Source organism: Bos javanicus, chromosome 24 (assembly GCF_032452875.1).
Source record: "Bos javanicus breed banteng chromosome 24, ARS-OSU_banteng_1.0, whole genome shotgun sequence".
NCBI classification, from domain to species: domain Eukaryota; kingdom Metazoa; phylum Chordata; class Mammalia; order Artiodactyla; family Bovidae; genus Bos; species Bos javanicus.
Window position 1 is genome coordinate 32,365,870 of NC_083891.1, and position 26,072 is coordinate 32,391,941.

General features: G+C 39.9%; 1 protein-coding gene across 5 annotated transcripts in view; it reads left to right on the plus strand.

Annotated features, from left to right (window-relative positions):
* Positions 1 to 26,072, plus strand: part of OSBPL1A (oxysterol binding protein like 1A) — a 252,855-nt gene that overhangs the window by 19,908 nt on the left and 206,875 nt on the right. For all 5 annotated transcript variants that reach the window (XM_061399735.1, XM_061399734.1, XM_061399731.1 and 2 more), the window contains 2 exons: positions 20,419 to 20,530; positions 25,391 to 25,476. In XM_061399735.1, coding sequence (XP_061255719.1) covers positions 20,419 to 20,530; positions 25,391 to 25,476 — 198 coding nt within the window. The remainder of the gene's footprint in view (positions 1 to 20,418; positions 20,531 to 25,390; positions 25,477 to 26,072) is intronic.

Here is a 26,072-nt window from a genome sequence, read left to right on the forward strand (position 1 = left end):
GTTTCTTGTCAAGCCTCAGACTACCACTGATATGCTTTCTGTCTCTAGATGTTTGTTTTTTCTAGACATTTATTGTAAATGGAATCATATCAACATTGTGTCTAACTTCTTGAGTATAATATAGTTAAGTTTCATCCATGGCATAGCGTGTAATTTGTTCCTTTTTTGGGCTGAATAACGTTCTGTTGTATGCATATACCACGTTTTTTAGTCTGTCTGCTGTTATTGGAGAGACTTTTCCCTCCGTATTGCCTCGACACCTTTTGTGGGAATCAGTTGATCATAAATGGGTTTGTTTCTGGACTTCCGTTCTCTTTGTTTGATCTATATTCTATCCTTACACCAATAACACACTGTCCTATTACAGTAGCTTTGTAATTAAGTTTTGATATTGAGTAGTGTAAGTTTGGAGAAGGCAATGGCATCCCACTCCAGTACTCTTGACTAGAAAATCCCATGGATGCAGGGGCCTGATGGGCCGCAGTCCATGGGGTCACTAGGAGTCATACACGACTGAGTGACTTCACTTTATTTTTGCACTTTCATGCATTGGAGAAGGAAATGGCAACCCACTCCAGTGTTCTTGCCTGGAGAATCCCTGGAACGGGGGAGCCTGGTGGGCTGCCATTTACGGAGTCGCACAGAGTCAGACATGACTGAAGCGACTTAGCAGCAGCAGCAGTGTAAATTCTCCAACCTTTTGATCTTTAAAATTATTTTTTCTATTCTCAGTCAAGTTTGTTTCTATATAAATTTTAGGATTATTCAGTCAATTCTTATGATGGGATTTTGATAGAGATTGTGTTATCTTGAACCTATAGATAAATTTGGGAAGAAATGACAGATTAAAAACACTGCCTTCCAATCCAAGGACATCAAATGCCTCTCCACTTATTTAGATCTTTAATTTTGCTGAGTGATATTTTGAAGTTTTCAATATATAGATCTTGTATTCTTTGGTTAAATTTATTCCTATGCATTGTAGTTGTTTTGGTGCTATCTTACATGGAGTTTTTCTCTTCATTTCTTTTCTTGATTTCTTATTGCTGCTGAATAGAAAGACAATTTTTATGTTGTTCTTGTGTTCATGCTGAACTTGCTTTTTAGTGTTAGTATGTTTTGGCAGAGCCCTTAGTATTTTCTATATACCGGATATACCATCTGCAGATAAAGACAAATGTACTTCTTGCTCTAAAACGCAAGATCCTTTTTCCCCTTCTTGGTTTTACTAACTAGATTCTGGTTCAGTGTTGAATACAATAAGAGGAGAAATCTTTGCCTTGATTATTTTATTTTTGGGGAATAGCATCTAGTCTTTAACCAGTAAGAATGATGTTAGTTGTAAATTTCTCTTAGACGCCCTTCATTAGGTCAAGAAGCTTTCTTCTGTTTCTAGTTTGTTTTTCCTTTTTATCATGAATGGCTCTCATGTCTTTTGAAATGATCATGTGGTTTTTGTTTATAACTCAATACTGTGAGCGTATGCGTTGCTCAATTGTCCAACTCTTGTGACTCCAACTCTGTGACTCCATGAATTGTATCAGGCTCCTCTATGGGATTATCCTGGCAAGAATACTGGAGTGGGTTGCCGTTTCCTACTCTAGGGAATCTTCCAACCCAGGGATCAAACCCATGACTCCTGCTGCTCCTGCATTGGCAGGCAGATTCTTTACCAGCTGAGCCACATGGGAAGCCCATTAATATGGTATATTACATTAATTTGGAGATGTTAAGCCAGCCTTGTGTTCCTATATAAATCCCACTTGGTGTTGATTAATCCTTTTTCTATGTTGCTGGATTCTATTTTCTGATATTTTGTTAAGGATTCTTTGGGTCTGTATTCCTGAGAGATACTGCTCTGTAGTTTTCTGTAGATGTGTTCATCTGGCTTTGGTAACAGGGTAATACCAGCCATGTAGAATGAGGTGAGAGGTGGTTTTTCCTCCTCTGCTTACTGAAATAGCTTGTGAAGGATTTGTACTATTCTTTCTTAAATATTTGATAAAATTCACCAGTGAAACCATCTATGGTTGGATTTTCTGTGAGAGAAGGTCTTAAATTACCAAATCAATTTCATTTAATACAGATCTGTTCAGACTTTGTGCTTCTTCCTGAGTCAGTTTTGGTTATTTTGTCTTTCTAGGTGTTTTCCCTTTTTACCCAGGTTGTCTAATTTGTCTGTGTAAAGTTATTAACAATAGTAATTTATAAATTTCCTTGTGATTTCTTCTTTGACCCACAGGTTAAATAGAAGTATATTGTTTGCCAAATATTTGAAGATTTCCAAAATTTCCATTGTTAATTTCTAATTTAACTTCCCTTTTGATCAGATAACTTACTTAAATTATTTTTTGAACAATGTATTTTAAACTCTTTTAAAATTTATTACGAATTATTTCACAGTATAGCATTTGATCTATCCTGGAGAATGTTCCTTGAGTGCTTGAAAAAATACCTACTTTGAGGCAGAGGATTCTATAAATGCTGCTGCTGCGAAGTCACGTCAGTCGTGTCCGACTCTGTGCGACCCCATAGATGACAGCCCACCAGGCTCCCCCGTCCCTGGGATTCTCCAGGCAAGAGCACTGGAGTGGGTTGCCATTTCCTTCTCCAACGCATGAAAGTGAAAAGTGAAAGCGAAGTCGTTTAGTCGTGTCCGACTCTTCGCGACCCCATGGACCGCAGCCCACCAGGCCCCTCCGTCCATGGGATTTTCAAGGCAAGAGTACTGGAGTGGGGGTGCCATTGCCTTCTCTGTCTATAAATGCACATTAGGTTAAATTACTGGTAGGACTGTTCAAATCTCTTATCTTTAACTGATTTGTTTTATCAGATACTGAGAGTGTGAGGTATTGATGTCTGCAACTATAATTCTTGAATTGTGTATTTTTAATTTTGTCGGGTTTTGCTTCATAACTTTTGTGGCTCTGTTAGATGCATATCCATTTACGGTGGGATTATGTGGGATATGTTATATGGCATATGCATACCTTCCTGATGTATTAAACTTTTTATCATTATTTGTCTTTCTTTGCCTTCAGTAATATTTCTTACCATAAAGTTAATTTTGTTTTATGTTAATGTAGCCACTCTAGTGCTCTTACAGTTACTAGTTATGTCTTTTCTCCCTTCTTTTACTTTCAACATCTTTGTATCTTTGAATTTAACATGTCTGTTGTTGGCAGGATATAACTCAGTTGTGTGTTTTTATCATCTGAAAATTTCTCCTTTTTGATGTCGTATTCAGCCTGTTGTTCAATCGCTCAGTCCTGTCCAACTCTTTGAGACTCCCACGGACTGCAGCTCGCCAGGCTTCCCTGTCCTTTACGATCTCCTGGAGTTTACTCGAACTCATGTCCATTGAGTCAGTGATGCCATCCAACCATCTCATCCTCTGTTGCCCGCTTCTCTACCTGCCCTCTATCTTTCCCAGCATCAGGGTCTTTTCCAGTGAGTCGGCCCTTTGCATCAGATGGCCAAAAAGTATTGGAGCTTCAGCATCAGTCCTTCCAATGAATATTCAAGGTTGATTTCTTTTAAGATTGACTGGTTGGATCTCCTTGCTCTCCAAGGGACTCTCAAGAGTCTTCTCCAGCACCACAGTTTGAAAGCATCAATTCTTTGGCCCTCAGCTGCCTTTATGGTCCACCTCTCACATCTGTACATGACTACTGGAAAAACCATGGCTTTGACTATATGGACCTTTGTTTGTTTAGTCTATTCACATTTAATTATTATAACTTTGGACTTACATTTTCTATATTGTATTCATTTTCTATATGCCTCAGGTTCTTTGTTCCTTTGTCTCTCCTTTACTGTCTGCTCTTGTTTTATACAAATATTCTTTACTATATCATTTTATCCCTCTGGATATTAAACTTCTGGGGCATGTAACAGCAGCTTTATACTTTCTCTCTGCTAAATTCAACATATGCAGATAACACCACCCTTATGGCAGAAAGCAAAGAGGAACTAAAGAGCCTCTTGATGAAAGTGAAAAGGGAGAGTGAAAAAGCCAGCTTAAAACTCAACATTCAAAAAATGAAGATCATGGCGTCTGGTCCCATCACTTCATGGCAAATAGATGAGGAAACAGTGGAAACAGTGACAGACTTTATTTTCTTGGACTCCAAAATCACTGCAGATGGTGACTGCAGCCATGAAATTAAGATGCTTGCTCCTTGGAAGAAAAGTGTCAAACCTAGACAGCATATTAAAAAGCAGAGATATTACTTTACCGACAAAAGTCTGTCTAGTCAAAGCTATGGTTTTTCCAGTAGTCATGTATGTATGTGAGAGTTGGACCATAAAGAAAGCTGAGTGCCAAAGAATTGATGCTTTTGAACTGTGGTGTTGGAGAAGACTCTTGAGAGTCCCTTGGACTACAAGGAGATCCAACCAGTCCATCCTAAAGGAGATCAGTCCTGAATATTCACTGGAAGGACTGATGCTGAAGCTGAAACTCCAATACTTTGGCCACCTGATGCAAAGAGCTGACTCACTGAAAAAGACATTGATGCTTGGAAAGATTGAAGGCAGGAGGAGAAGGTGATGACAGGGGATGAGATGGTTGGATGGCGTCACTGACTCGATGGACATGAGTTTAAGGAGGCTCCGGGAGTTGATGATGGACAGGGAAGCCTGGCGAGTTGCAGTCCATGGGAGTCTCAAAGAGTTGGATAGACTGAGTGACTGAACTGAACTTAAATTCAACATATGGACCTACTGCAAGTCAGCTTCTACTGCTTTTTTGGGAGGATGGGTCATATTTCCTTTTTTTGCATGTTTCACAACTTTTTACTGAAAACTGAACATTCTGTATAATGTATTTTAGCAACTCAGAATTCTGATTTTTTTCCCCTTGAGGTTATTATATATGTATATTTTTTTTATTAACTTGCTTAGTCTTCATCTGTGAAATCTGGAATGTGTCTGGCCTGCTGGTGTCTCTTCTCTCTTTTTAAACATACATATATATATATAGAGAGAGAAGTTTTCTTTTTTTAATTATATATTTACTTGGCTGCATCAGGACTTGGTTGCAGCATACAGGATCTTTGACTGTGGCACAGGGATTCTCTAGTTGCAGCTTATGGGTTCAGTAGTTGTGGCATGATTTTAGTTGCCCCACAGCATGCAGGATCTTAGTTCCCCAACCAGGGGTCAAATCTACATCCCCTGCATCACAAGCAAAATTCTTAACCACTGGACCACCAGGGAAGGTCTCTGCTGATTTTTAAAAAACTGTCCTAACGTCTGAGCATGGTTTCTGTTATGTACTGGATGTCTGTGTTCCCCTGAGATAGAAATCCCAGTGTGATGGTGTTAGGAGGCCTTTGGGAGGTGATTAAGTCATGATGGTAGACCTTTTGTGAAGGAGATTAGTTCTCTTACAGAAGAGACCTTAGAGGGTTCTTGTGCCCCTTCTGCCAAATGAGGACAAAGTGAGAAGGTGGACATCTGTGAACCAACAAACAGGCTTTCACCAGCCATCAGCTCTGTGCCTTCATCTTAGTCTTTCCAGCCTCGGAAACTGTGAGAAATAAATCATATTTAAGCCATCCAGTCTGTGGTGGTTTTGTTGCAACACCTTCAGTGGACTGAATTTCCTAGACTTCACCCCCTGCATCTGCATAAACTAGTGCTCAGCCAGTGTTCAGATGGAGGCTTTACCCGAATGCTCAGTCCCACGAGGCTTCTACCCTCTGCTGACAGGGTCCGTGCGTGTGTGGAGAGCGCTGTCAGCATTAAGCCGTTTCTCACTTCTCCCTCTGCCTTTACTTTGTGCACGGCCTTCTCCTATGTCCCCTGCACTCTCAGCCAGGAGTGTGTGGGTGGCTTGCCTCATCCTTCGTTGGTTCTCTCGCTTCCAGGCTGCTTTGCCATTTGCCCTGTGTGGTAGGCATAATGTGGCCTTCCAGAGATGTGCTCATCCTAGTTCCTGAAGCCTGTGGGCGTGCTGGGTTACATGGTAAGGGGAAGTCAAAGCTGCAGATGGAATTGAGGTTGCTCATCAGCAGACCTTAAAATAGGAAAGTTGTCGTGGATTATCTGGTGGGCCCAGTGTAACCACAGAGGCCCTTAAAAGTGAGAGGGAGGCAGAAGAAGGGTCAGAGGGAGAGGGAGATGTGCCAAGGAGAGAATGGTCAGAGAGATACAGTGATTCTGGCTTGGAAGATGGAGCAAGGGGACCAAGGCATGTGGGCAACCTCTAGAAGCTAGAAAAGCTAGGCAGTGTGTTCTCTGCTAGAACTTCTGAAAGGACGGTAGCCTTGCTGACGCCTTGATTCTAGCTCGGTGAGGCCCATTTTGAACTTCTGAAATCCAGAACTGTCAAGTAATAAATTTATGATGTTTTCAGCTGCTGGGTTTGTGGAAACAGACTCAGAAGGCTGATATACTCTAATGAGAAAAGGAGCCTTGTGATGTAGGTTTTTCCATTTATTTCCTACTGAATTTGCTACTTTTACTGACAAGACCTCTTGTCCTATTGCTCCAAATCATTTCCCTCTGGCAGAGCTACTGGTTTTCATTGCCGGCCCTGGCCTGGTCAGATTTCTTGGGGAGTGGGGGTTGGGGGCATGACCATAGCCTGTGGCTAGGTTAAAGACTCCTGTTGTTCTTACCTGAAGCTCTAGTTCCTGTTGAGTGTGCCTCTCAATTTGTTTCTTTAATCCAGTGATCCCCAACCTTTTTGGAACCAGGGACCGGTTTCATGGAAGACGGCTTTTCAAGGACCGGGGGCAGGGAGGGGTGGTTTGATGATGATTTAACTGCATTACGTTTATTGTGCACTTTGCTTCCATTATTATTATATCACCGCCACCTCAGATCATCAGGCGTTAGATCCCGGAGTTTGGGGGCCCCTGCTTTAGTCGATACCTCGCCTCATGAAATGAGTAGTTTTCTAATTTTGTCCAATTTTGTCCCTATTTTTCAGGATGATAATTCACTGATCTTATGCCACGATAGCCAAAATTTACTTCACCTTTTTCCTGGTACTTTTTAAAATTATTTCAATGATCTGGTAAATTAACTATGACATAAAGTGAATTTCTTGTTTGTTCTGATTATTAACCATTGTCTAACATACTCCATAAAGGTAGTTTTGTAATCCCTATAATTGGAAGATTTATCTGCATATATCACAAGTTAAAAATTAATGTATTATATGATTTTATACTTTTCATTATTATGATTAGACTTAACTGATTTTCATACAAATTATTAATCAACCCAGTAAGTGTGTGCTCAGCATGTTTGAATTAGTACATTCCACACTATTTGGTCTATTTGTTCATATATTGATATTTGTGGACCAGATACAGAGTCTTTAATGGATAAAAATACCCATTATACTTAAAAAAAAATTAAGGTAGTGGGTTAATTGCTATGCTTGACTCTGAGGTCAGAGGAGAGGGGAGGTTAAAAAATTAGCTGCAGATAGTTTAATTTTCCTGACTCATATGTGAACTGCTTGCTGGTTTCCTTCAGAGCCCTTCCCTTCTCATCCTTCTCTATGCACCTAGGAAAGTTCTTGGCCATCTATTTCTACATGACGCATGTCTACCCATTCTTGAGAGTGTAGCTCAAGTGCTGTCTCCTTAAATTCTTTCCTGACTTACTGCAGTGAGAAGGAAGCTGTTATTTTCCAGATTTCCTGAGAATATTGTAGCATTGCCATTCATCTTCTATGTGGTATCTTAGTTGCTGTGTCTTAATTCTACCACTAGACTGTGTTAGTCTTGCTCCCAAGGAATTGTATACATTCCACTTAATTTGAATCCTCCACAAGCACCAGTCTTACTGCATAATTACCATCTGTGTAATTACCTAGATCCAATCAGTTCATTGACCTGTGCTGGCTTCTTTGCATATTTGACTATTTCCTTGAACTTGGAACATAAGACCATGCTAAATCAGGCCTTAGTTTGATTTGAACATTAGCATACACATGATGTTATCACTTGTGTTAGAAAATAAGATTGAGCTGAAGCTAAATGGTCGTGCCACGGACGAAACATTAAAAATTTATGTGTTCAATATCTAAGCATGATTAAATTTTGAAAAAGTTTAATTTCTAATTGTACTCATGAAAGGAATCAAATTATCCTCTTCTGATGTGATCTTTTACCACGGAGATAGTTTAAAATATGATTGAGTGGGATTTGATAAATAGAATGAGGAGTTGAAAAGGGACGTGGTTTGTTACAAAGCACTTTAAATTCTTATCCTTTCAAATATATAAAATGCAGCTTCCAAAATTTTATAAGGAACCTGTAAGGCTTTTCTTGGTCCATTAGCGACCTCTACTGTTCTTTAATAAAAATTAATATTTCAGGATTTTAAGATGTTGTATTTAGCATTTGTTCCTTTATTTTTCAAATGCAGTTCTATTTCTGGGGTTTTTACATCTTCTGTAATCAATTGAATATTGGAATACAGTCAATACAGTTAACGATTGGATTGTAGTATGGATGTAGTATGGACTTTGTTTCCACTTACTACCTTCTACTGGAGCTAAGACTACGTAAAAATCAAGACTTCCTGTGTTCTGTGTCTCAGGTATTTTGTATCTCTCACCTGGAATCTAGAGAATACAGATAATCCTGGTGTTTACATAAGCTTTACTTGTCTTGTTCCCTAGGATATGCTTTCTCATGCTTATATACTGAGTGTCTTCTGTGAGTCGAGCACTATCCAGCCCACTTGATGTGTATTGTTGTATTTACCACAACATGACGTCCCTAAAATTTAGGTATAAACATTGCTATTTCTTGTAGATTGAGCTTCTGAGAAGGCAGACGGAGATGGAGGTTAGTGTGCAACAGGCTTCTCGGAGTGCTAGGGATCACACCTGTGGAAGGAGGGGTGAGCGGAGGCTGAGGTCAAGCTGATGCTCCCACGAGGGCTGCCTCAGCTGACTGTGGGGAGCTCCTGTTGCTGTAATCGGCTTTGGGGCCACAACTGAATCTTCTTCTCCCTCTTGTACTATGTGCTCTATTTCTCCTCCCCTCGGCTAGCAGATCATGTCTTTGGGGCTTACCTGGGGGTGGGGCTCAGGCCCTCAAGGCTGGAGGTCCCAATCCTGGGATACCATGCCTCCTTAGACTGGGGTTGTTACACTTGTCCATTTACTGTCCAAAGTTGGACGAGGAAACACCAGGAGACACTTCAGTGTGTCATCTGCATGTGAAGTGTGATCCTGTGTTTCTGTTGTGTGTAGTCCTCCTTTCTTCTGATGTTCAAGTTAAGTACCTCTGCTAAGACGGTGACTCTTCTTGCCTCCTGGTCTTTTGACACAGGAGCCGAATGTTCAGGTCTGCTCTCTCATCTGGCACATGAATCAGAACGTTTCTGCTCGATGTGGAATATGCTGTCCCCGAAACGGAAGGAAGGCGTTGTGCTTCCTCCTTTGTTTCAGGAAGTGCAAGTTCATCCCTTTGGGGGCAGTGTCCTGACATGACCCATACCACTGAACCCCTGAGAATTTACTGAAACGAAAAAAGCCCCCGAATCATAAGATGCCCACCCTCTGTAGCACATATATCGTACTAAGACCTTCAGCATTCTCCTCCTTGCTCATCTGGTTTTATTACCAGGACATCATTGGTGAAGTGGACTGGGATGATTTCTGCAGGATGCCCAGATGGTTCTGAGGCAGAATTATAAGTGTAAATGTGTACTGTTGTCTGTGTGAATACAGTGTCTTCTGTCTTTTCTTCTTAGTGAGGATAGAGAGGAATATGTTTGCCAGATCAGTTGCTGTGTACTGTGTACTTAAGTAGTATTAACCAGCTCCAGCAAAGATTTGGCATCTGGCAGAGTGGCTAGAATTGGGGCTGTTCAGTTGAGTTTGTGGGCATCCACTGCCATCCTCCTCTTTCCTTCTGGTTTCGCAGTGACAGAGTGGTGAGTTAAATGGAAGCATTGTAGGGACCGTCAGCCCTACATACTCCGGTTTTTAAGGGTGGCACTAATTGCTGTCATCCTCCCCAAGTAGGATATTGGTTTTTATTTATCCTGGCTGGGATATGGGGTAGGGCAGACTTAGAGCCTTCCACATGGCTTTTTTACACTGTAGACCAAGGAAGGGATGTGAGTGTTTGCCAACAACTTCACATGTCTGCTCCAATTACACATTTAGGCACCAGGAGAGAGTCCTCTGGATGTGTTTGTGGACTCAGTGCATACACTCTGAAGCGGACCTGGCCCAGGTGTCTTTTAGTATCTCACTTCTCTGTGTGCCTTGTGTCTAACAGAGGGACCAGATAAAGCTGAGTCTCTTGCATCTTATACTTAGTAACTTGTGAAATATTTGGGTTTTCCCATTTCCCAGCGTGCAGTTACTTGAGTAAATGGTCATTGGTCCCTTTGGGGATGATCTGAGAGATTCATGACTGAATATTTGCTTTGGGACTGCAGAATCTTCTCTTCCAGGGTCTGGCCTCTCCTTCGATAACATAGTTCTAAGTCTGAAATTGAATCAGGTCCAGAGACTGGACAAGGTATCATGACTTTTATTGGAGCATCTGTCTTTGGCTTCTGACCATTGTTGATTTCTTTTGATGGTACAAGTTGAGGTGTGTATGGAAGGCTCCTAGCAGCATGAACAAAGCAGTGGCCCCCATTATAGGGGTCAAAATGCCAGAAATGCCATGGCAGGTAATTGAAGAAGGTTTTAAATAAGCAGACATGCTGAGTTGAATATGGATCATACCAGATAGTTTTGTGCCCTGGGAGGGCCTGGAGATGCATCATCTAGCAAAACACTGAGAAATCGTGGGCAGAAAAGGCCCCAGCACCACTGAGAAACTGTTTCTATGTCCTCTGAGGTCCAGGGCTGCCTTTAGGAAATTGCGTTGCGAGGAACTTCCCTGGGGATCCAGTGATTAAGACTCTGTGCTTCCACTGCACGGGGCGTGGGCTCCATCCCTGGTCAGGGAACTGCTAAAGTCCTGCAGGCCACCAAGAAAAAGGAAATGCCTGTGCAGATCTGCTTCATTGGTAGCAGTGGGGATAGGACCCCAAAACAGTAGAGGCCTGGAGGTGGCACGTAAACGTCAGAAATCAGGTGGCTGTCGTTACGGTAATGAATGAGTAAGTTCAGAGCGTCGAGGTCAAGAGGGCTGACCTGCAGAGAGTTGTGGAAATGGTTAACAGGATACGGCATTTCAGAAGGCTAATTGCCCTGGAGTTACCAGGGCAAATGGTAGCAGATGCTGCTTTCCTCATCTTTTTTTCCCTTTTATTCTTTTTTGCTAGATTCAGAAAGTACTACTTCATGCACATTCTTCAGTAACTTACTATACATTTGTTAAACAAATATTGTCCACAGACATGGGTGCTCAGTTCTGAGTCTTCTCTCTTTTCCCCTCTTCCTACCACTTCCTCCCTCCATGCCATTTTTTTCTCTTAGTGTTTGACTAATTTCTGTTGACCTGTCTTCAGATTTACTGATTGTTGTCTCAACTGTGCTCTGATGTCTACTGAGGTCATTAAAGGCATTCTTTATCTTATTTCTAGCATTTTCCTTTGACTCTTAAAAAAATTTTTTTTTTAATTTAATTACTGGACTGGACTGGGTCTTAGATGCAGCATGCGAACTCTGAGTTGTGGAGTGTGGGATCTAGTTCCCTGATTAGGGATCGAGCCCTATCTCCCTATATTGGAAGGAGGTCTTAACCACTGGACCCCCAGGGAAATCTCAGTGATTAACTATTTTTAAAGTTTCGTGCCGTATTTTCCAGAGCTGTGCTCTCACAAAGCTGATCACTCCTCTGGGAAAAGGCACTGCGGAGTCCGTTTCTCTTGCTGCATCCTTGGTTGCTCTTCTGGTTCCTACCTGTGTTTGCTCATTTTCCTTACTTTTCGTTTTAGGTGTTCCTCTGATTTTTTAAAAGCCATTCTTCTCTTTCCTCTTGAAACTGTCTCCATAAGAAACCCATCCACACTTAAGACTTCATTGTTTCTCCTGGGGGATTATTTGGAAATCTATCTTGACCTCATACTTCTTTCCAGGCATCCAGGTCTTCTGTCTTCGCTGTGTGTTTGGGCTCCTCACCACTCAGGGATCTGGAATTTCACGTTTCTAACATGGGATGTCTCTTCCTTCACACAAGTTCTTTATGCAGTATTTGTATTGGTCATTGAAATACTTGTCACTTTAAATTCTCTTTTTTACTGACTGCTTGAGAACATGCTCATTGCTTTTTACCTGGACTGCCCTGTTTCCCAGTGCCTTTTCCAATCTTTTTTTTTTTTTCCCAACCTTGTAATTCCACCCTGTCCAGCAATGCCCCAGTCAGTATCCTAATTTCAGCTCTGATTTTCGTCAACACTTTCTCTTTCTCGGATCCCTTCAGTATTCATCATCCAAATATGTTTTCCCTGACGTGTGGAGGGCCTTGTACAATGTAAGAGCTTAAGTATGTTAACTGAATAATTAATGAGTGTGGAGAGTTGGCAGACCATGCAGAAGAGAACCACATATTCAGCTGACACAAGGAAGACTTGTTAGGGAACAGGGGTTGGAGCTGGAGTTTTGTGAAAAAGCATCAGAGACTGCTCAGGGCTTTATTAGGAATTCTAGATCCTGAGGGATGAAGAAGATTACAGCTAATCTTTTGCTGTCTTACAAAATGTTAGGTCCAGTGCAGGAGATGAAAGAGATGTGGGTTCAATTCCTGGGTAGGGAAGATCCCTTGGAGGAGGAAATGGCAACCCACTCCAGTATTCTTGCTAGAAAATCCCATGGACAGAGGAGCCTGGCAGGCTGCAGTCCATGGGGTCGTGAAGAGTCGGACACAGCTGAGCACACACAGTGTTAGAGGGCAGGATGGTCTTTAGTTTTGGCATAGAGAAGCACAGTTTGGCTTAAAAACTTCTTTTCCTTAAATATAAGAATAATGCTACAGCAGAACCTTGAAGAAAATTAAAACTTCCTCTACCCACTAAGATACTAAAAATCACTGGTGACCTCTCTGTTCGGGGTGTTTCATTCCCATCCCTGCAGTAGAATCCAACCACTGAGCTGCCTTCTTTTTTCTAATTGTGATTTAAATAAAAACCTCTTCTGATGACTTCTGCCCGAGCACTTGAGTTCCTTACCTGGAGGGCTTCTTAACCTACAAGTTTCTGGGTCTTATCCCTGGCATTTCTGATTCATGGGTCTGAGAGGGGCTTAAGAACTTGCACTTCTGCCAATTTCATGGTTCGTGCAGATACTGCAGGTCTGGGGACCACACTCGGAGAACGTTTGCTCTTCTTCACAGGGTGGTCAGGTGTTCTTTGTAACTTGCAGTCTGATATCATTCCTCTGAACCCTTTCAAAGGTGTCACTTCCCTTGCCAAACCCCCGAGATTGCATGGAGTAGCTCTGACCCTCTGCATTGCCTTGATTCCCCCTGTAGCCTGTTTTCACATAATTGAAGCATATTCTGTTTTCTTAAAGGTACCTGTCTATCTCTGTGCATACCATTTCTTCTGCCCATTTTCCATAGTCCAGCCCTTTGGGGATTTATATCAGTCTGGCTCCATATTCTTTTTTTAAAAAAATGTTCTTAAGTAATTTGGCTGTGCTGGGTCTTAGTTGTGGTATGAGGGATTTCATCACTGTGTGTGATACTTAGTTGTAACATGTGGGATCTTGTTTCCTGACCAGTGATTAAACCTGGATCCCCTGCATTGGGAGTGTAGCATCTTAGCTGCTAGACCACCAGGGAAGTCATTTTTTTTTTTTTTTCACTTTATTTTTTTAATTGAAGGATAATTACTTTGCAAATTTTTGTGGGTTTCTGTCACACATCAACAAGAATCAGCCATAGGTACACCCATGTACCCTCCCTCCCAAACTTCCCTCCCACCCCACCCCTCTAGATTGTCATGGAGCCCCTGTTTGAGTTTCCTGAGTCATACAGCAAATTCCTATTGGCTATCTATTTGACATATGGTATTGCAAGTTTCCATGTTACTCTCTCCATACATCTCACCCTCTCTTTCCTCTCCCCCCTCACCCCCCACCATCCCCTGCCTCATCCATAGGCCTGTTCTCTATGTCTGTTTCTCCATTGCCTAAAGTTTTACTTTTGTTTCAGGTTTGAAGGAGTCATTAACAAAAGAAACCACTTATTACACACAAATAAACAGTTTCAGTATTTAATAGAGGATTATATAACTTAATTTCAATATACAGTCATTAAAAGAAAAGAGAATAGAAACAATGGAGAAGAGTAACAGCTCATGCATCACCAACATCCAGGCTTAAACCGCATGCTCGGGAGTCCTGAGAAACAGCAATCTGGAGTCCTAATTGGGAAAAGGTCTTGAGCAGTGTTTCCACTCCACGGGTGAGACTTCAAATTGCAGTTTCCAGGGTTCCCACTTATAATCCCAGGCCACAAACAGATATCACCATCAATTTGCATGCAAAAATGCAGCTCTGGTTTTACTGTAACCTTTTTACAATGCTGTTTGTTTTATCTTATGAGTTAAGATGATGCTGTTAAAGTGCTGCACTCAACACGCCAGCAAATTTGGAAAACTCATCAGTAGCCACAGGACTGGAAAAGGTCAGCTTTCATTCCAATCCCAAGGAAAGGCAATGCCAAAGAATGTTCAAGCTACTGCACAATTGCAGTCATCTCACACACTAGCAAAGTAATGCTCAAAATTCTCCAAGCCAGGCTTCAACAGTCTGTGAACTATGACCTTCCAGATGTTCAAGCTGGTTTTAGAAAAGGCGGAGGAGGAACCAGAGATCAAATTGCCAACATCCATCGGATCATCGAAAAAGCAAGAGAGTTCCAGAAAAAAATCTACTTCTGCTTTGTTGACTATGCCAAAGTCTTTGGGTGGATCGCAACAAACTGGAAAATTCTTCAAGAGATGGAAATACCAGACCACCTGACCTGCCTCCTGAGAAATCTGTATGCAGGTCAAGAAGGAACAGTTAGAACCGGACATGGAACAACAGACTGGTTCCAAATTGGGAAATGAGTGTGTCAAGGCTGTATATTGTCACCCTGCTTATTTAACTTATATGCAGAGTACATCATGTGAAATGCTGGACTGGAAGAAACACAAACTGGAATCAAGATTGTCAGGAGAAATATCAATAACCTCAGATATGCAGATGACACTACCCTTATGGCAGAAAGTGAAGAGGAACTAAAGAGGCTCTTGATGAAAGTGAAAGAGGAGAGTGAAAAAGTTGGCTTAAAGCTCAACATTCACAAAACTTAAGATCATGGCATACAGTCCCATCAGTTCATGGCAAATAGATGGGGAAACAATGGAAACAGTGAGAGACTATTTTTGGGGGTTCGAAAATCACTGTAGATGGTAATTGCAGCCATGAAATTAAAAGACACTTGCTCCTTGGACGGAAAGCTATGACCAACCTAGACAGTGTATTAAAAAGCAGAGATGTTACTTTGCTGACGAAGGTCCGTCTAGTCAGAGCTGTGGTTTTTCCAGCAGTCATGTATGGGTGTGAGAGTTGGAATGTAAAGAAAGCTGAGTGCTGAAGAATTGATGCTTTTGAACTGTGGTGTTGGAGAAGACTCTTGAGAGTCCCTTGGAGAGCAAGGAGATCCAACCAGCCAATCCTAAAGGAAATCAGTCCTGAATATTCATTGAAAGGACTGATGCTGAAGCTGAAACTTCAGTACTTTGGCAACCTGATGTGAAGAACCGACTCATTGGAAAAGACCCTGATGCTAGGAAAGATTGACGTCAGGAGAAGAAGGGGATGACAGAGGATGAGATGGTTGGCTGACATCACCAACTCAATGGACATGAGTTTGAGCAAGCTCCAGCAGGAGTTGATGATGGACAAGGAAGCCTGGTATGCTGCAGTCCATGGGGTCGCAAAGAGTTGGACATGACTGAGCGACTGAACTGAAGTGTAAGTCACAGGATATCATTAAACCCCAGTTGGCAGGCCTGTAGAGACTCAATTCCAAGACCCCACTACCTTTCTTATTTAAAGTGCTGCCTGACTAGCTGTGCTTTTGGGAGGTACAGAACACGGGCAGTGCTCAGGCAGATCAGAAGCAAGGTCAGAGGTCTGCTCTCCTGAACAAGAGTTGTTCTGAACCCTGAACAAGACTTCCTCCATTTTAATTTCCCTAACAGGAAGTCCACCACATTAGTTCTTATACTTTCTTGAAAATCAGGATGATTAATTACTAGAACACTGGTGCAGTTGCAGAGATTGTATGAAACAATTAGATGAGCTGGATTGAGAAATAACATTTATTAACTTGAATGTGCCATGTGGTACCCAGCTTGAATAATCTCTACTCTTTCTATAGGCACATGATTGTGGTCTATTTCATGTACTTTACAGGTCACCCATATAGAATTCAGTGATTCAGGTATGTTGACAGACATGTGCAACCATTAACACAAATCAGTTTTAGAACATTTGGATTACCCCAAAAAGAAATCTTGTACTTACAAGCTGTTATTCCATTACCCCTTCTCCCCAGGCTCTGGCAACCACTAATTTACTGTCTCTCTAGATTTGCGCGTTCTAGACATTTAACATTAATGGAAGCATATAACACATGATTTTCTGTGACTGGATTCTTTTATTGAGCATAATGTTTTCAAGGCTCATCCATGAATATAATGTATATCAGTACTTCATTTTTTATTGCCACATAATATTCCATTGTAAGGGCTCCCCTGGTAGCTCAGTTGGTAAAGAATCTGCCTGCAATGCAGGAGACCGTGGTTTAATTCCAGGGTCGGGAAGGTCCCCTGGAGAAGGGATAGGCTACCCACTCCAGTATTCTTGGGCTTCCCTGGTGACTCAGATGGTAAAGAATCTGCCTGCAATGTGGGAGACCTGAGTTCAATCCCTGGGTTGGGAAGATCCCCTGGAGGAGGGCATGGCAACCCACTCCAGTATTCTTGCCTGGAGAGTCTCCACAGACAGAGAAGCCTGGTGGGCTATAGTCCAGGGGTCGCAAAGAGTCAGATACGACTGAGCAACTAAGCACAGCTTTCCAGTGTATGGAACAACATTTTATTTATCCCACCATCTGCTGATGGACATTTGGGTTTCCAATTTTTGGATATTATGAATATTCTTTGAACATTCATGTGCAAGATTTTTGTCATGGACATGTATTTTCATTTCTCTTGTGTCTGTACCTAGGAGTCGAATTGCCATATTCGACTCCTAGGTCGACACATGGTATTTCTATGTTGAGTATTTTGCAGAGCTGCCAAACTGATTTCCAAAACAGCTATACACGGCTTTACTTTCCCACTGGCCTTGCGTGAGGGTTTCATTTTCTCTACATCCTCATTGCACTTGTTGTTAGTCTTAATTTTAGGCATCCTAACAGTTGTGAAATGGTATCTCATTTGGTTTTGATTTGCATTTCCATAATGATTTATTGAGCATCTGTTCATATACTTATTGGCCAATTTTCTTTAGAAAAATGTCTATTGAATCCATAGCCCATATATTTATTATTTAATTTTAAAGACAAATTTGTAGAGTAGTTTGAGGCTTACAGCAAGACTGAGAGGAAGATACAGATTTCTCATGTATATTGTGCTTACACACATGCATCCCATTATCAACATTCCTCACCAGTGTGGTCCTTTTTCTTTTTTCCCTTAAAGCAAGTTATGACCCTACACTAACACATTGCAGCCTCCCAAAGTCTGTAGTTTACTTTAGGGTTCACTCTTGTTGTGTGTGCAACGAGAAAAGTGTAACGAAATGTGTCTGTCATTACAGTGTTTTCACTGCCTTAAAAATCCTCTATGTGCTCCTTGTTCATCCCTCCTCCTACTCCAGCCCCTGGCAACCACTGGTCTTTCTGTTGTCTCCATAGTTCTGCCTTTTCCCAAATGTCATGTAGTTGGAATCATAAGGAATCAAAGGTATGTGACCTTTTCAGATTCTTTGCTTATTTTTAAAATCGATAGTTTGGTTTGTTGGTGTTGAGTTATTTAGGAGTTATTTACATATTCTAGATATAAATCCTAGATCAGATACATCATTTTCAAATATTTTCTCCCACTCTGGATTGCCTTTTCACGTTCTTGATAACTGCTGTTCGTTGTAGAAAATTTTTAATTTTGATTTAGTCCAGTTTATTTTTTTTTAACCTATGTTTTTGGTGTTGTATCCAAAAAACCATTGCTAAATCTAATGTCATGTAGCTTCCTCTTATGTTTTATTCTAAGTTTTCCACTAAGTCTTTCATCTATTTTCTGTGAATTTTTGTATGTGGTGTAAAGTATGCGGGTCCAGTTTTATTTTTTCGCATGTGACTATCCAGTTTTCCCAGCACCATTTGTTGAAGAGACTGTCCTTTTCCCTTTGAATGGTTTTGGCGCCCTTGTCGAAAATCATTTGAACACATATGTGAGAGTTTACTTCTGGACTCCCTGTGCTCTCCCATTGGTCTGTATGTCTGTCTTTGTGTCATTATAGCACTGTCTTGATTACTTTGATCAGCTTGGAGGTAAATTTTGAAAGCTGGAAGTGTAAGATCTCCAATTTTGTTCTTTTTCAGTATTGTTTTGGTGATTTGGACTCTTGAGATTCCATGTGAATTTAAGGGTGGGATTTTCTGTTTCTGGGCAAAAAAACCCATCATTGGGATTTGATAGGGATTGAGTTGAATCTGTGGATTGCTTTGGGTAGTGTTCACATCTCAACAATATTGTCTTCCCATTCATGGTTCCTAGATGTCTTCTCACTCAGTTATGTCTTCTTTAAGTTCTTCCAGCTATATTTTGTAGTTTTAGTGTACAAATCTTTCATCTCCATACTTAAGTTTACGTCAAAGCATTTTATTCTTTGTGATGCCGTTGTAAATGGATTGTTTTTCTTAATTTCCTTTTCTGATTGTTCATTTTATTTTTGCCCATTTTTAATTGGATTATCTTTTAATTGTTGTAAAAAGTTCTTTATATATCCTGCATGCGGTTTCCTTTTCAGATATGATTTATGAATATTTTATATCATTCTGTGTTCTTTCTTTACTAATATGAACTCTTTGCATGAAGCATGAAAACACTTCTCCCAAAATCTTTCCTTTAAAAAGATAGGAAATGCGAAGATATTTTATAAGAATTTACTGACATATTAGACTTCTTAGCAATTTTTCTATTTGTAAAATGTGGTAGTACATTTTATAGAATAATATTTAGTGAAAAGTATGTTCATGAACACTATAATAGCCTAGAAAATGATATATTAGGCAAGTGAAGTATAACTTAATTGTGTCATACAAATAAAATTATATTTTTTTGAAAAATCTCAAACTTACGCATGGGAAAAATGATTAGAAAGAAACCTGCCAAAATGTTTATGGTGGTCATGGAGTGACCAGGACAATAAGTATTTTGTTTTCTTCTTCCTGTCTGTTTTTGGATGTATATTTAAGGGCTTTTTTTTTTTTAAACTACAAAAAGTTCTTTTTAAAGGATGGTAAAAATTGTGTGGCCCAGTGGAAAAATGAAACTCATAGGAAAACGTAACATGTAATGACACAGAATGTCAGTTCCTCCGGGTAGCAGTGTAGTGTCACCCTAGAGGTGAGGGCAGCACTGTGTTTCATCCTGCCTTCTTGTAGAACTAAAGAGCAAGTATTACCACATCCCCTGCCTGAGTGCTGCACACCCCAGTGAAATTAAACATCAAATCTCTAATAGTTTCCTGTAAATCTCTTGCACGCTCATCCACCTGTACTGTCTTAAGTTATATAACTGAACCAATGATACTGGGCTGATTAGTTTCAAATTCCTGAGAGAGCTGTTAGCCACTTAGAGTAAATATGAAGGATGTAGCTTATACTCCGTTGTTGAAAATTGACTTCAGGAGGTCATTTGCTTCATTATAACGCATTCCTTTGTTAGTATTGTATCCCATCAGTCTATATCACTTCAGAAAATTATGTCTTGTTTCTTACAAACATTAAAATTAATTTTTAAAAGATCTAAGTCTGCTGAAGAATTTATTCTTTTTCAACAGGCCTTGGAATAATGTTAAATGAATGTATTGTCTGCTCTAATTATCTAATTTAAATTACTACTTTAAGTAACAGCTTTGTTAACTCATATTTAGTGTGACCACATGAATCAATTTGGTAAAACAGATAATTTACTTTAAAAATCAATTACAGAAGTTGTCTGTGTTAATTGGAAATTGGCAACTGTGTAGGCAGTCATCGGTTATCACAATTAGTTGAACTGTAGAGTATTCCATTTATGATGCTTACTTAGTAGTCATTTAGTTTAAACAGAGCTGAAGGACTTTAAAGATTCCTACAGTCATTGTTTCTATTGTAAACATTCAGTACTAATTAGAAATTTGAAAAAGGGCTATAGTACAATAAAGTTTTAGTTTCATAATAGCTAAAAATAATTTCTCTGCTGTTTTAGGAGTTGGTAATGCTTCTTTTAGAGCACAACGCTGATACTACTGTTGTTAATGGGAATGGACAGACAGCAAAGGAGGTCACTCATGACAAAGAAATCAGAAACATGCTTGAAGGTAAATATTACGGATCTTACTCTGGACAGCATTTATCTTCATTGTAGCCATGGCCCAGGATATAAGTAGAAAATGGCTTCTGAGATGCCAAAATAGATGACACTGAGCCTGTGCTCCAAAGATAGTGTAATTTGAGAGTCATCGATTGGAGGTAAAACTGTATGAGAGCTTCCTCAGGGCTTTTGAATTCTTACTTTATATAACATTATGGCAAGTTTTAAAAATTCAGTCTCCAGCATAATTAAAAGTAAAAATTAGCGACATGAGAGAGTACAGCTGAAAGGCTGCAGAAGTGTGATAATGAAGGAATACAGGAGCACAGAAAAGTGTGTGGTTCCGGGGAATCATGTGATTATAGCAGAGATCTCTGGCCGCTCTGTTATCCTGAGGGCATCATTGTAACGCAAGGGCCGCAGTAACTTCCTCATGGATCAGCTTCATCGCTGGATGAACTTCAAAGATTTAATTACATATAAGAAGACATAGGAGGGATTTCTCTAAAAATAGTTTAAGACAAAAATATTTCAATGCTTACATCAGGAAGCTTCGTTTATTAGGATTGTTACCCAAATATCTAGGGCTTTGGCTGTAATTATTTTTGGGTAGTACTTCTGTAGGAGAGAAGGGAAGATTTCTTATTTACTCTCTTATGAATAAAGGTATTGAATTTTAAGTTGCAGTTTCACATACATCCTTTGTTTCTTTCCTTTGCAGTTCAGAGGAGGGCACGAAAATGTTTCATTTGAAGGGCATTGACTTATTTATTAGTAGTATTTTTATCTATGTACAAAGCACAGTCTTGCTTTTTATTACTTTCCAGTTGGCCTTGAAACCTAAAATCTCCCTTGTTTCTCTAGTTATAAGATAATGTCTGCTTGCCAGACATCTTTTAGATCAGTATTTCTACTCGCTCTTCCATTTAAAGTGAACCCTTTCATTTTTAATAAAGAAATCAACACATAACATCTTCTATAAGGCTCAGTATTATGTGATTTTGGGGGAGATTGACCATGCTAGATGTGATCCCTGCCTTTAACAAATCATGATCTGATTGGGAGGATGAGGTACTGTCTGTTTGTAATAAGTGTTTGAAATGACTGTTCTGTCATTTCGTTTGTAATAAGATGAGAACCCAGAACTGATGGTCTCCTGATGGGCTGGGATACTGGGTTTGCATAACAAGTTGACATTTCATGGGGCTAGTTGTAAAGACATGCTCTAAGCACCCGACCTCACACCCGCACAACCCAGCTGTGTTAAGGGCAAGAGTTTGGTTGACTTGATGAGTTCTGTGATCTATCAGCTACAGTATGATCCTGGCTGGGGAAGTGGAAGCAGAAATTGAGAGATTTTGCTCTGATTCCCTTAGCCACATGTGATATCATTTGTGGATAACATGATAAATGGGTCAGACTACAGGGAGTGCATCCATAACCTACCAAGACCACACACTGGGAGACCAGAAACCCTATCATAGGGTAATGCGTGTAGAGATAAGAAATGTTTCACCCCAGAAGGACAGACTTTAGTAGATATAACAATCATACTCAAGTACTTCAAGGGCTGTTATATTGGAAGATGGATATTCTTATTTGAGGCTGACCAGGGCCAGTGGATAGTCTAGTTAATGGAGTGCCACGGAGTTTATCTTTGGGTCCAGTCTATTGTAATAGTGGCCTGGGTTGCCTTAAAAGATGTAGTGAGCTTCCCAAACACTTCTAATCCTGGGAGAGGATAGATTACTACTTCTCAGGCACTAGAGAGGACTCCAGTACCTTCTTCATATCATTTGAGTTTTTTTATTTTGAGAAATATCTAACCTATAGGAAGGTTTCAAGAATAGTACAACAAACACTTGTGCATCTGCACTTAGTCACTGGTTATTAACATTTTGCTACATCTGGTTTATATTATTTAATGTTACTTATGTACTTTTAATTTTTTTCCTACACTCTAAGGGAGTAATTTACAGACATGATACTTTAGCCCTAAATACTTCAGTATGTATGTCTTAAGAACAAGGATATTTCCTTATATAATGATCAACTTCATGAGATTTAACATCAATATCATAATATTACTGTTGTAGAGTGCCCCTCTGGAGAAGGCAATGGCAGCCCACTCCAGTACTCTTGCCTAGAAAATCCCATGGACGGAGGAGCCTGGTAGGCTGCAGTCCATGGGGTCGCTAAGAGTCGGATACGACTGAGCATCTTCACTTTCACTTTTCACTTTCATGCATTGGAGAAGAAAATGGCAAACCACTCCAGTGTTCTTGCCTGCAGAATCCCAGGGACGGGGGAGCCTCGTGGGCTGCTGTCTATGGGGTCGCACAGAGTCGGACACGACTGAAGTGACTAAGCAAGCAAGCAAGAATGCCCCTCAATTTGGGCTTTTCTCTTCTCAAATTATTAGATTCAGGCTATCTGTTCTTGGCTTAGGTTGTAGTTGGCATAGGGTGAGGTTGTATGCTTTATACCAATGCTTCGTTTTAGGTACTTGATGTCATTTTGTTCTGCTATTGGTGAAATTATCTCTGATCACTAGTAGTCCACTGTAAAGGTACTTACTACATAGTCCCACTTTTGTAATTAGTAAATAATCCTTGGGGAGAAAAATTGAGACCATGGTAAATATCCTGATTACCGACAAACTTCAAATCAGTGATTTTAGTGTTCATTGATAATTCTTGCCTGAATCACTCATTACTATAGAAATTGCAAAATGGTGATTTTTGTTGTTAATGAAGTATATTTGCTAGTTTCTCACCTGCATTTCAGGTGTACTGCTATTTAACCTACCCTGGGCATGTATGTGAGTGTCTTCTCAGGATAGAGTTAGGCTTCATGATCTTTGTGGTCTTCCCTAACTCTGAATTCTGATTGAAAAGAGCTAGTTTACAGTCATATAACATTTAAAATTTAAAGGACAAATTATTTGGGGGGGTAGAGTATTGGCTTTAAAAACATTTTTGAGGTATAAAATATATAGATAAAAGTACACATTAATAATGTATGGCTTGCTGTTTTCACAAGGGAACATATCCATGTAAACCACACCCACATCAAGGAATAGAATATTACTGGCACTCTAGAAACTTTAAGTCCCTAAACTAGAGTACTTGTTTTTATTGACTAGACCAACAGTCTTTTTTTCAGTGTCCAGAATGAATATAGGACAGGAACATAAGCATAGTTTTCACCTCTAGATCCTGTTTGCCTTCATTTATGAGCCTAGACAATCTAGAGAGAAATCGTAGGGAAACATAATGACCCTTCCTTAAAGTCTGGAATGATCATTATTAAGCATTGTTTGATTATTCAGAGACTATTTATTGGCTAAACATGCACTGTGCCAAATACTGTCATAAGTGCCTAGGATACACAGAAGAGTAAGAACAGGTACCTGACTTCAGGCATGACTGTGGGGACAAAGAGCAGCTCTGGGAAATACATGCAGTAGCAGAGATATGTAGGGAAGGCTAGGGACTGTCCTCAAAAGCTCACAGACCGGTGGCCATAGAACCAGTGAGAGGAAAAGCTGAAGAGCATCAATTCCAGCGAAAGAAGGCAGTACTTGGAGCCTGTGTGGAGGCTTGGCAGCCTTCTTCCAAGATGGAAAGGGAGGGGATCTGGGTGTGGAAATAAATATGTGAGAATAGCAGATGCTGGTATACAGTAATGTTAGTTCTTTAGACAGAGCTAAACTGGTTCCAGCTATTCTGGCATTCAAGCTTTGTGTTTCCTGTAGTTCAAGTGCACGGGCATGCATAGTGTCTTGAACAACTGTTAGTGCATAGTAATTACTAACTATTAATAAATGTTCATTATTTCTCAGGAAGACCTGGGAAAATTTTATACCTCCCCTGCAGCCTTTGCACAGGACCTTATACACATATTTTAAGGGGGATTATTGCTAACCTTTCTATGAAATTGCTTCTTTTCTGCAAGCCAAAACAGAACTCAGATATAGTAGAAATGAGACCTTATTACATATTCTACTGTCTTAAATCAGATTGCTGTCATTCCCTGCAATTGTGAGCAGCACAGAGTAACGGTAAGAGCAGGTACTCTGAAACCCACCTGCCCAAGTTCAAATCCCAGCTCCTCCATGTCCTGACTGTGACTTAGGTTAAGTTTCTGCCTCAGTTTCTTCACCTATAAAATTGGGAAAATAGTAATGCTTCAAAGAGTAGCTATACAGATTTAGTGAGTTAATATTTTTTAAGTGTTTTGAAAGGTATTTGGCATTTGTTAAGGACATAAAATATTCTTATAAAAATCCGGACTTTATCTATAAACCTAAATATATTTATATGGTTTGTATGTCTTAGTGGACATGAGTATGAGCAAACTCCAGGAGACAGTGAAGGACAGGGAAGCCTGGCTTGGTGCAGTCCATGGGGTTGCAAAGAGTTAGACACGACTTGGTGACTGAACAACAACAACAATAATGTCTTCCTATTAACACTATTTCTTATTGTTACTTTTCACATTCTAAAGCTCTGGAAGATATGAGCGCCTCTCCCCACTTAATCTGTCTTTCCAAGGCACATAAATAATAATATTTCAGCATAAAAAAATAATTGATAATTATCTGTGATGGGTATTGTAGTGAGTAACATACTTAAAGACATCTAAATTGAAAACATAAATTCATCTGAACGTGAGGGAAGTCCAGCTCTGTAATCTGAATCTGAGGCAGTGAGAATAATAATGAAGTCTCACAGCATTTGAATCACAATTCAAAACATTGTGACTTCTCTCACCACGATCCCTTTATTCTTTACGCATCTCTGTGATAAATGTGCTAATAGGATCCAGCCTAGAAGTAGAGTTATATGTACTTCTCCTTTTGCAGCTGTAGAAAGGACTCAACAAAGAAAGCTTGAAGAATTACTTTTAGCAGCAGCAAGAGAAGGCAGAACAGCAGAACTTACAGCTCTGGTAAAAAAAATAATAATAATAATAAATGTGTTATTTCTTTACGCTGTGGGAAATTTTCGATCTAATGTTGAGTTCATAACGTAGTCAAACTGTGGGACCAAAATACTCGAGATCAGAGTGATCAGACTAATAGAGTGGAAGTCTTTAAATATCTAAAAACACAGTCTGGTGATACTTTTAAGCAGGATTCATTTTACATGATGGTGTTTTTCTCTGATTTACTTCCACACTTTCTACTGAAAACCTAATGGTTAAGAATCTGGTTTTTCAAGGTAAACGTTTAATGTTAGGATAGTTTTCTTTTTTTAAATGATTAAGCCAATTTAAAATTGACATGTAATGTATAGAATCCTATAAAGGAATATCTTTCTCTAATTTTGATGAGTAATTACTTCTGAAAGGTGTGCTGTACTTCCAGAAATTAACATACAGACAAGGGACATTAGTTTTGAAATATTTATATCATGTTAGAACAGGCGGAAAACTTTACCAATTTTATTTTTTTCTCCTTAGGAGACCTACTTTCCAGTTTCCATTTCCTGAAAATAGTCTCATTAAACAAAAAACTCTGAATGTGTTCTAAATTCAAGACTGAA